At 41.5% G+C, this 12,434-nt stretch overlaps 1 protein-coding gene across 1 annotated transcript; it reads right to left on the bottom strand.

Annotated features, from left to right (window-relative positions):
- Positions 1–104: 104 nt before the first annotated feature.
- pphln1 (periphilin 1) lies at positions 105–12,434 on the bottom strand. The gene is given in 12 exon segments (XM_061667348.1): positions 105–1,342; positions 5,460–5,600; positions 7,513–7,568; positions 9,009–9,092; positions 9,265–9,416; positions 10,206–10,311; positions 10,313–10,317; positions 11,280–11,341; positions 11,427–11,618; positions 11,716–11,786; positions 11,875–11,943; positions 12,388–12,434. Coding segments are annotated over 11 exon segments (1,143 nt in total). The 5' UTR covers positions 11,876–11,943; positions 12,388–12,434; the 3' UTR covers positions 105–1,069.

Here is a 12,434-nt window from a genome sequence, read left to right as displayed (position 1 = left end):
CTAAATTATAGTCAGAAATGTGTACATTCATTTGATGTTGAGTTTTTATGTGAAGCACAGGCTACAGAGTAGCCTTTTGTGCAGACAAATAAAGAACGGTTTTAGTAAAAGCATTTAATGGTTAGTTTTTTTTTCTTCAAATATTGATCTGGGTTTTACAGCTACATGTACAGTCAATAGGTAAACTACACAAAGGTGGATGATACAAGTAGACGAAGAAACTAACTAGATAATTTAATGGAAAATAGTAAAATTGTACTGTAAATACTAAGTTAAGATTTGAATACTGTACCTTTACATTGGCGGTTGAAAAATAAATGCTTTTCAAGTGTGATTAAAGTGAAAAATACTAGCTGTAAATGTAAACACACACCCTATTTTATAAGGAACCAAGAAGGTGCCGTTTCATAAACTGTTCTTGAGTTAAGTGCCATAAAACATGGTCTATTGTAACATTTACCACAATATGTAATGTCTATATTGAGCCGAAATATTCACTACGTCAGTTGTCATAACCAGTTATATGCCTAAGATTGTAAAGATGCTTGTAATAAAATATTTTTGCAAAGCTGCAGAAAATGTTGCTTTTTGTTGGGTTTTGGCCATAGTTTCTACTTGCGTTGGCTAATTTTCAGCATCAACTGCCCACTTTTCACTTGTAAATAACACAAGTTATTTTTTTTTAATTTAACGGTTTATGAGTACCGGTGTAAAGCACAATAAATAATTTAAAATGCAAAAAAAAAAATAAAAAAAAAAACCCAGCAGGTATTTTTATTTGAAAAACGTTTTTTGTGATGGTCATTGAAAAGGTTAGCGACATTAGCTTTAACATGGTGACACAGCACCAGTAGATTTCAACTTTAACTTTTCACAGAGAACACTAAATAGGTAAAAATTATTATTATTATTGTTCAAAACTAACACTGATTAACGCTTACCCTCCTTGCTGGAAAAAAAAAAAAAAAAGTCTAAATCCAGAAATCCAACATGTGTCCAGTGAGCCAGAATCCAACATTATCTGCTGTGTTCAGACGTTAATCCTAAAATGTTCCATCAGGCCAATTTGTCAGAAAGTTGAGCTGTGATTGATCCCCGTCTTTGAAACTTTATGGCTGCTCGAGGTTGTAGAAGGGGCGGTCGAGTCACAAGTGGGGGGTTCTGGCTGTCGTATTGCCTCATCCAATTCACTGATGAAGTGTTTGAGGTCCTCGAGACAACGTTCACGGATCTCCCCAAGGTTCTCCCTGAGGGGGACTTGTAGCTGCTTCTCCAGATTGGGATCTTTAGCGACCAGCATCTTCACCACCATACCGAACGTTTCACAGTCCTGGCGGTACACCTGAGAGTGGACAGGGCAAAAAAAGTCAAATGCTTTGTTTTCAGTGGCATCATCCAAGTCATTTTCATGAAGGTTTACAAATTGGGCCGATGACAAATGAAATAGGACGAAGTCTTGACTTTAGAAAAGTTGCTTTCCCCCTGCTCTGTCCTTCACCGAGGTGTGAACACAATTCGTTTTTATGGTCCTGGGCTGAAAATGTCAGTGTCAACACGTAAAAACTGGGGGACGGGGGGGGACGGGGGACGGATTAACACATCTTCAAGTTCCGTAAAGGTAGTTTAAATTGCAGATGGCAGGGAACGAAGAAATAAAAACACTTGAGGCCCATAGTTATGACCGGGACAATGACTTGGGAAGGGAGACGACAATCATGTCAAAGCTGTTCTTTACTCTTCTAATGAAGAAATGTTTTCCCGTCCTGACAAACCTGCTGCTTTTAGTTGTTGAGAATCTTGCAGGGACATCCAAAGGTGGCGTAGGTGCAACAACATCAAGGGATGCCGATTGGTCCAGAAGACAAATAGTTCCAGGAAATTGTGCTGATGTAAAATGAACGCGCTCTCCTTTGGTGATTTTGAACAGTGTAGATTCCTTATGTTACGTGAATGATCATATTCGCGAATCTCAGGATTTATCCAATCAAGTACTTGAACAAAACACTTCTGAATACAGGGAAAGCTGCCTCTGAAACAATGTGCTAAGAATATACTTCCTGTATTATTAACAACTTTCCGTTATCCAAACAGGAAGGAAAAGCAGTGCTTGACTTTGGGTGGGGTGGGCAAGTTGAAATGAAGCCGTCCGTGTCTGGGCGTCCAACTTTTCCAAACTTTTTTTCTAAAAATATGTTGATAGCGGCTCGGCGTCAAATTGGAGCAGAGATACACGTGAGCGGTCAACGTGTGCCTGCCTGCCTGCCTAGTTTGGGACAGGCAGCGAGAGGAAGAAAAAACAAATAAGTGGGGGCCTCAGTCAAGCGCTGCCACCTTTGAAGCCAAAACAAAAGAGGGTCCAAAATGTCTGTACTTCTGCCCGGTTGTCAAATATATTTAGATTCCTCATCAAATGAAATGAAACACACTTTGTGTCACAGCCTGGAATGTGAGGAGTAAAACATGATCTAGTTTATTGCCTTTCATGCCTTGTTGCTCACTATAACCAGGTAGTTTGTACCTCAGCCAAAGTCAACTCTGACAATGAGAAAGGGCTCAGGTAGAATTTCAGTGGAGCAATTTTAGCAAGCTACATAAACAGAGCAGAGCACGGCCCAGCATGACGTTGGCTTGATGATGGAAAACTCAGTTTATAAGCTGCACGACTAGTTTTAAGTTCTTGCGCTTTTACAGGAGCGACTCGATTCATGCTTGTGTATGGTCGAGATGGCTAGACCAGATTGGATGCAGAAAGCCAAACCATCATGGCACACGTAAATCGAGTGCCTGCTGTGAGTGAACTACAGATCCAAATATTTCAGAAAAAGAAAAAGAAAAATAATAAATTACTACTGCTATATAATCTTTGAATGATGGGAAAGGAACGCTTGCCAATTTTGTGGCTGCTTGGCTTGTCTACTTTTGAGCCACTTTGGAACAGAGCCATCCATCACGAGGAGGAAAAAAAATAAAAAAATAACAAATAAATAAATAAATATAACAGGTTAAAATGACAGACAGTTGGGAACTATGAATTTTTTTTTAATTATGGCGCTATTTGAACCCTTTCCAAGGCTGGAATCATCAAAGTTGGGTGGTTACTTTTTCTTTTTTCCCCCCCCACCTTTTTAGGGGGCACATGTCTGGGAAGGGGTATACTTTTTAAATGTAAAAAGGGGAGGACTACACACATACTGATAATCACTTTCACAAAATGAGCATTTTCCAATAAACTAGTGGTTAGAGGGGTACACACAGATGGGCTAGAATGAAGATGGGCTATTAAACAGGCCTGAATCTGCAGCGTCAGCAACCATGTTACAAGCGCCTGTAGGCTCTGCGATGTGAACGCGCCTTGTACGCGTCAAGGCATAGCTGCTTCGGGTTTAATGGTCCCAGTAAAGCAGCGGTAGCACTCACTGTTGCAGGAAAGGCCCTCATTAGATGAGCGAGTAGAGCTGGAACCTCCAGCCCGGGGTGGTTTTAACTCTGCTGACCTCTGTATTTATTCAATGCACAAAGCTATATCCTGGTCACCCTCTTTATGTTTATGGACTTGGGCTAAGTGTTTCAAGAAACACTGTGGGGAAGACAAAGTGTAAACCAAGTGGAGTATCATGTTATTGTTTGGCGGAATGAGCATTTGTTGCCATTATTCCATCCAGGGAGCGTTATTAGTGATTTACAAGAGTCAAAAGAAAAATCCTGGGAAATTAGTTGGGGATCATTACCTATCAACTTTAAATAAGAAGGAACCATTAGGAGTGGCTCCTGAAGGAGTTTTGAGTTTTAATTGGTGTTATTCAGAAATGCTAAAGAAGATAATCATACTAAATGCATCACATTTGTCAAAGATAGAAAACTCTCCCACTTATCATCTACAGCAGTGATTCCTAACAGTATTGTGAGAGATCATTATGAGTGCCTATCCCAATTCCATTGACATACATGCAAAATATTTGCCTTGGCTCAATACAGGCGGTGGAAAAACTGATGTGCAGGACCGAGTTCTTGAGTTAATCTTGAGATAATTTTGTATCGTATTTGATTAAATTATTTTTAAGGAGCAGGTCCCAATAATAAAATTCCTAGGAATCGTTAATTTGCGTGCCAGACGATTCTGCTCATTGATTCCACTTGCGTCGCAAATGAATGCTGATGTCACACCTAAGCGCTGTATTTTGGTTCTGAACTTTTACAACATGGCGGTACCGTAAAACATAACCCCATATCGTTATTTTGATGTGTGGGGTATTGCGTTAGCTCTGTTGCTACACTAATATAGCGTCCGAAGACAGTAGCACAACAACAGTAGCTTTTCTATTACATCATCCTTGCGCCCAAGTAAACCCAGCCGTTATTAAAATGTTACACTAATGTAACACTACACTTAACACTAATGTAACAGTTGGATTAGGGCTGAGGATATCCATCACTTTTAGAATTGATTATTTTAGCGATTATCCTGTGAATTAATTTAGTAAATGGATAAAAGGTGATGCATTATTAAACAACAATACCAATAAAAAAAATGCATGGGATGCGCAGGTATTATTTTTGTCCACTTGTGGTCACCATCCTCAAGTTCTACAGTGTAGTATCTGTGACTTTAAATGCGTGCATCTTTAAAAGGCAGGGACCTAACACGGTGAGTGACGTGGGAGTCGGCGAATGAAAGTGAAGAGTTGGCTGTTACCTGGGTCAACGTTAGCCAGTCTGCGTGTTGAGTGACAGGGCGTCAGTCAAGACCGTGAAGCTAGTGTGTGAATGTGCTTATTACGTGTTCATTGTATTACCTTTTGTTCGATAAAGCAACTGAAAGTTGAGCCTATACCTTGACCACCTGTGGTGCATTACAATACGTTCCAACTAGCAGTGGTAGGCTATACTAGATTAGCAAACGATGTTTATGTTACTTTGTGTGGGCAATCATAGATGTGCTGTTATATTTTATATTATTTAGATTTTTTTTTTATTACTTTTATAGACAAAACGAGCCCCGCGATTGGCTGGCGACCGGTTAAGCGTGTACCCCGCCTCCCGCCCGAAGATAGCTGGGATAGGCGGTAATGAAGATGGACGGATGGATAGACAAAATTAGTTTTAAATTGTGTTGTCAACGTAAAAAGGATTAGAAAACGTTGCCATTAAGTTTATATAATTTAAGGTAAAATACTATAGATTTACCTATACCAGGATTTAAAATTGTGTCCTTATCACACAACATGATGCAGAATTATCATATGACGATATATTTTGTATTATCATGTCATATGATGATATATACGATAATGACGTATATATTGACATTTATTGACACTGACAATATAGACAACAATAATGACATCAGTGATATATACCATCTGATAAGGAATCGAATCAATAAGCAGTACGGCTAATGGAATCTGAATCAATTTCTATCGTAAACACAATACAGTCAGAAAAGGTAATAAAAGGAGCACCTTTTCAATCTCCCGGGCTTTAGCTGCAATTGCCAGCCCTCGCCGCTCCTTAAAGTTGTCTGTGGTTGTCTTCTGACTCTCCTCAGTAACAAGAGCTGACAATGCTTCCTCTTTTTCTGCTTCAGGCGCATTGTTCTCCTCCTAAAAGAGAGGTAGGAATGTCATTTAACCATCCATATGGCTGCATTTAAGTTTTGAGTACAAATTACTGGGTGAGCAAACATTTCCTGACAAGCAAATTCAGAGCACCATTAAAAAAAGACAATTGCATTAGTGGTCTAAAACATAGTAAAAGACATTCATCTTGAATCCACAGGGTATGCTGGGAACTCATGTATCCATATATATGAGCTGCTATTCAAGCCAAGAGAATGAGCAAATAGGAAGACACGAGGCCAACTTGGTCACTGCACAGCTAAAGACGAGGGAGCAGAGTTATCCATTCATAGCTAAAGTGAATCAAAAAAAAAAACAAGTGAATCAGGCCATATTAATTCTCTACATGACTGGGGAAAGATATTGTCGGGTGACCCTAGTGAGGATAAGCGGTTCGGAAAATTGATGGATGGCTGGATGCTACATCACAAAGGCGCGCGCGGTCTATGATAAAAGCGAGTTTCCCCCTCAAGCCATTTTCCTGCCAGGGAAAAGTCCAGTGTGCATGCTTGGGCATTTGTCATTTCATAGCCTCCTTGTCCAGAGTGGGGAAAAAAATATTCCTGTCTGAATCATTCAATTCAACTGACTGGGCACCACCCAACATGAAAGGCATAACAATTTAATGCAAAGCTTGGTCCAAACAAGAATCTTTCAAAACTGGGGCAAACTTTGATCTGAATTTTCGGGAAATGATGTGGTTTTCAATGGTTTCGGAATGCTTTGCGCCACACATCTTTTATAAGTTCTCTAAATTACTGTGATTTGCCAGGGGAGTGGACTCACTCTAACAACCAGTCCCAATTTCATATTTTATCCACAGTGGATCTCTCTTTTGCCCTCACAAGACTGAACTGCTGTCTGACTTTACACTTTTAATAATGCTCCAAATAGATTCATACAATTACATTTAAGGTCCTGTCTAGAATCCACCCGAGCACACTGCCAAGAGTCAACCTTTTTTTTTTTCTTTGGTGTGTTCGGTCTGGAGATGGCTCCAGAAATCCTGTTTTGGGTTTGTTGACTCTCCACAGCAGGCAGCGGCCGGGGGCCATTAGTGCAGCCTTTACTGGGGGCACAGAGCAGGCCTTTCATCTTGGAAGAGGTTATGGGTTTGTGCCCCCCACAAACAATGCACGGGCCCAAGATCAAACACTACAAGTAAACGGCAGTGTTTTTCAAGGGGTGGAGTACTTGATGAAACTTTCATCTCAGGAGCTGATGGGGCGCCTTGAGCCGAACGCACTTGGCATCCATGTTCCATCCTCTAAACTTTAATGTATGTGCTCCGCTTTTAATGTGCTACCGCGAAGGGGCTACCAAACAGTCAGTTGGAGCCCTCCATGAGCGAGAGGAAGCAGTTGTTCAGTTTAAATAGTGGTCCAAGTTATGTTCCATAGGGAGGCTCTCTTAGCTTTGTGGCTAAGATCCTATGATAAAATTATGACTCTGGCTAATGCGTTTAGCCTTTTCACTTCTGGGTGGCCACACATCTGACTCTATTTAACCTGCTGCTGCAACGATGGAGTTGGCCGATATCAGCAAAACTATTATTTACAAAGCGGCTTTAGTCAATATACACAGCAGTAAAGAGCAGTAGATGTTGTAATAATGAAAACAAAAATAAAGAAACACGACTTTGACTCATGATGACACTTGAGCCCCCCTATGCAGCCATCATTACAAGTCCACGTGACTGAAGTCTGCTTACATGGCAGGTAAACAAAAGCACTGGCCGCATGGCTTTCATGGTCTGCGTGAGGGCCACTTTAGAATCCATTAACATACTTCAAGAGGGAGAAACACTTATTAGGAAGACAGAATTTAGGAAGGTCCTGATGCAGTTTGCTTTCAGTCTGTTACCCCACACACACACATTTTATCCCTATGAGCTCACCTTGGTTGAGGTTGCACTGCTTGGAGAGCCTTCTCTTGACAGACCTGGGATCTTTTCTGAGGAATAATTATAAGACAGGGCAATGATTGAGAAAGCAACAAAGGACACATGGAAAAAGAAAAGGATGAGGATTCGAGAAGCGAGAGTAAATGTCTCCGAGAAGATGGATGATGACAAAAGGTAGTTTAGTTCCAGCATCCAGAGAGTGATGAAGAACAGTTAGGAAGCTGTTTGCACTCCAAACCCGACTTTCCTGGGATGTACATCAACCGTCCCACCACTTCCCTCCATTCAAGGCTTTCTCACCAACCAACAAACTGGAAGAACATCTATCTTGTGGAGGCTTTTACTTCAGGTAGAGCCATGAGACATTTAATCTCACCTCTTTACCACACACAAGCTGGTGGCATGTTTACGAGCCCGGATGACGGTGGCTGCCGGATGCATTAGAAATGCTCTCAGTCTCTCTCAAGCTACCCCTACAGGTTACGTTTAACGATGGCGACCTCGGGATTCTTCGGAAACAAATTCTCTGCGTGTAGCCTGACCTCACTTCTCAAAAAATAGTGCTTAAGCTGTCTTTTTGTAACATACAAACATCATATGACCAGATGAAATCACCATGTTATAGCAGGTCACTCAAAGTTAACTACAGAACATAAGCACTGAATTGTGCATACCATTGTATACTTACCTTTTATAGCTTGTGGAGGACACCACGATCGGTCTGGTCTTAGTCTAACCTAACTAGCTCCAATGATGCTTCCCTAGAATTTGAATGTTCTATAATCCATTTGCTATTAAATGAGCCACTTTATAAAAATGTAAGTCAAGGAGGCCGGAATGAACTACAGATTGCCATACACCTCTTTGGAGCCAGGGGCATAACGCGGTTGGAAGGTTATACTAAGATTACACCATGCAAATGAGATACATTTGCATTTTTTTTTTTTTTTTTTTTTAACAGTCCAGTGGCATTCAAATATGTACCAACCTGCATATCGGAATCTTATAAACCTGGGAACTGTAAGAGTCCCTGTTCCTCCACTTTGTTTTATTGTTTACGTTGGCTTGACAATAACTAAAAGCAAGCTCTAATTTCTCACGAACAGTTTCTTAACTTGTACAGAGAAGTGGCGGAACAAGTTCAAGTACTTCTGTATCTCCATAAACAGTGAACGAGCGATCTATTGACCACTAAGTCACCTCTAGACGCAAAAATGAAACATTTATGACACAACCTGTTCTACAAAAAAGACCTGGGTGACAGAATCAGCATCATTGTAGTATTGTTGTATATGCATTTCTTTTGTTTCAATTAAAGAAAAATCGGTATGTCTTGCAAGGCTATTTCATGACAAAATTATCAACTTCACGTTAACCACACTGTCCTTTACAAATATTTTACACTAAGTAGGAACGCATTTACTAAAAATGATGCTGAAGTGGCAACTGTCACTCAGGTCCAAGCTTGTTTTCAAGACTTATGTACAGACCTGTAGACTCATGTCCACTGTGAGGAAAGAGCGCCCCCCGGAGGTGCTCATTTGGACCTGTCTGCCCCTCTGGACCATCCCCACCTGAAAATTCAGGGAGCCAGATTATCAGATTGATGGATTAACAGTTGAAAATTAATGTGTATATTTCCCACATATCCCATCCAATTATCTGGCTAATCATGGTTTTGCACAACCTGGCTAAAGGCCAGAGCGGTGTGTTAAAAGACGGGGAAGCGTCAGGAATCTGACATACTCTTGCCTTGCTGTGAGGGAAACGTGAGGTTTTTGGCGCGATCCGGCGAGTAGCTCCTGCTGCTCACGCTCGAACCCGAGCGGCTGTGGGGGGAACGGTCTCTGAGGGGCGGGAACGGAGGCGCCTTCCTCCGGTAGTCCTGTCTGTCGTCCCTGAGACAGTAGGAATAGTCAAGAAATGTGGTTTCAAGACATCCATCCAGCTGAATACTGTTTTCAATAAGGTACAACACTGCCATCTAGCATTCTCTGCAGCATCAGCATGCTACCAGATCTATTGAGTCAAGGCTTTCATAGTTTTCGGCATGGGTCGGCAATGAATCTAAATTTACTTAATTTCTATTTTGGCTTCTCAGAATCATAAAAACATTATAATAGAAGACCAGCGATTAACGTGCCAAACGGTGCGGTGTGTGTATGCAAGTTGATGATGTCCCTCCCCTCCCCATAATCGTCCAGCCCTAGCTTCCGCATTGCGCGTTTGCAGACCGCTTTGACTTGCACGTGGACCGCAGATGTGCATGCAGTTGCACTCATACTACATTTAGGGGTTCACGTCGGTACATGTTCCACGCATGCGCAGTGGTCCACGCACCCACGTCAATTACCACGCTGTGCAAAAGGCGTGAATAATCAAAATGCCGGCCTAGCAAAAGCAAAAAGAAACAGCTCCTCTTTGTTATAATGTTTGGGGATACTTAACCCCAACAGTTTTGAGCCATCTGGCTCTCTTTACATTCCTTTAAATTTGAATTATAAAGACGGGGATACCGGGGGATTTACTCACACAGTTTGCACTGACCAACATGCAAGATATTTACGTCACATGGACCAAGGCGCAATTAATAGCCCCTTAGTTTGTACACAGAAAGACAAACTTACAAAAAAGATGTCAAACAAAGAGACAAGCCTCATAAATACAACACATTTTTTTAATCATACCCCCGGTCCAGGTTGAGGATAGCTTGCACGAGCGTGTCGGCGCCGCTTTCTGGTAGCGATCGGGGCGCTGGGTACATGCCTTGGTTTCGCGGTGGTGGTAGCTGCACGGTTACTGAGGGCATAAGTAAAAATAACAAATATTTGTACGTAAGTAGTCTCACAATATCACTTGTACTTATGTATGCCAAGTGATGTAACTGTGCACTACGTATGAGTTCATTTGTATTGGTGCATGCGGTGGGGGGGGGGGTTTACACACTCAAATACATCTGATAAAACTACTATAAAAATATATTTTAAAAAAATAAGTCTGCCCTCTATTGCGTAAACAACATTGCTGATAATATTTAATATGCTATATATTAATCTTAAGAGGAGAGACCTCATCTTGGCTGACATATGCGATACCTTATTCATTCATTTCCGGTTTCAGGAGAGTCCTGTGTGTGGGTGTGTGTTATATTTGCTCTTTAGATTTACCCACGTATTAATTTGCTGTTCAAAGTTGGTTACTCTCCACTGTAACGTACGCAGGTCCAGCAAGACTTGAAAAACAAAAAAATTGTATTGTAGCACTAAATCATTTATTCCGGTGTTTCGTGACTACATTTAACGATAGCTAAGCGCTGGTTTAGCATGGCTTAGCGGTGGTCTTCTGTTAATTACTCCTTGTCCTCCTTTCTTGATAACGGTACTTGTCAGAACTATATCTTATTTGCTGATCGAGGCGACGATTAGTGACTTAGAGAGATGTGTTAGCCATAACTAGCTAGCTAGCTGTAGTCACGGAGCTGCCCGCATCGCAATCAGACCGACTGGAAGCTATCTTTTTTTGTTGTTTTTGTTTGTTTTTTTACACGGGTGAAAATGTGTTGACATCATCAACAAACATTATGGAAATTGTGTTTCTATTCTATTTGCGTTCAATCTTTATGTACAGCACTTTTTAATTTAGTAATTGTTGTTACTAGGCATTCCCCTGCCAACCAGAAGTTAACACGCCACCTTAAACCAAACGCAGAAGTGTTGAGAGCATAGAATCCATTATAACCGAAATGTGTAGTGAGCATTTACTTATATTCCATAGGCCGTCCTGTGTGTTGCTCATCCCTGGGTCCTCTGTAAGAATAATCATCCTAAAAGAGAGACAGGAAAGTTAATTTTCTGGCTTTTCAACGTCATATTTGCATCCAACGACTCGCGTGGTATTTATGCTTTCACCCTTCTTGAATGGGGACCAGCTCTGCGTTCTGAGGGGAAATGACCGGCATCTCCGTGGTAGCCCCGCTGATCTTCTCCGTGGTAATTACGTGGCGCCCCGCCATTTGGGAAAAAGCGAGGACCTCCTTCATATTCATAACCATCAGGCCTGCCAAAGTGTCCTCGCCTCTCCCCTCCTCGAGAGTACTGACCCTGTAAAGGATGGTGGATATTCAGAGGTTATGACTTGCAACTCTTTGAGAAAATGAAGCGTGGTTATAGAAGAAGTAATGATCGGGCAGACTCTTACTCTCCCTGGCCTGTCAGACATAAAGCGCTCTTCATACACATCTCGTATACTCCTGTCCCTCCTGTAAGTCACTGCCAAAAAAAAAAAGGCGAAAAAAAAAAACACAGCTATTATGAACAATCACACTGTATTCTAACATATTGTCAATCATCAACTCACTCTCTGATCCAGGGGCTTTCTGGATTGCTTTCTGTGTGTGTGTGTGGGGGGGGAGTCTTTCAATAAAATCTGGAGAGAATTTGAAAATGAACGTTTATACTACACGTACGGGTAGCTGAACGGCCATTAACCATTCAAAGGCATCGCATGTCTAGTTGCAGTCAAACAAAACGGTCGAAAAGCGTGCGGTACTTTCAGCAGACTTAAGGGACCTAAACGTGGCTATACCAAATTCATCGGATTCCACAACAGCACAATAGCAGTAACGCTGCATCAAAAATCACGAAAATAACAAGAAATCGTTTCAAGCGCATGAAGGTGAACTCGTACTAGCATTGCTCATTAGCTAGCGTTAGCCTGCACATACGGTGCCAAATTGTGCACCTTTTATTAAAGTTGGCTCATTGCTGCCGACCAAGAAACGAAAATACAACCATAGAACGGCTTGTCCTATGTATTGGACGACATTTAGGTTATAACAAACCACCTTTGCGTTCGGTAAAGTAGACTCACGTTAGCCTTTCCCGAATGTGCTACTGTTTGGACGGCGGGATTCTTAT

This window comes from Phycodurus eques, chromosome 22 (assembly GCF_024500275.1).
Source record: "Phycodurus eques isolate BA_2022a chromosome 22, UOR_Pequ_1.1, whole genome shotgun sequence".
Taxonomy (NCBI): Eukaryota; Metazoa; Chordata; class Actinopteri; order Syngnathiformes; family Syngnathidae; genus Phycodurus; species Phycodurus eques.
Note: the sequence above shows the minus strand (reverse complement) of the source record. Positions and strands in the feature narration are given on the sequence as shown.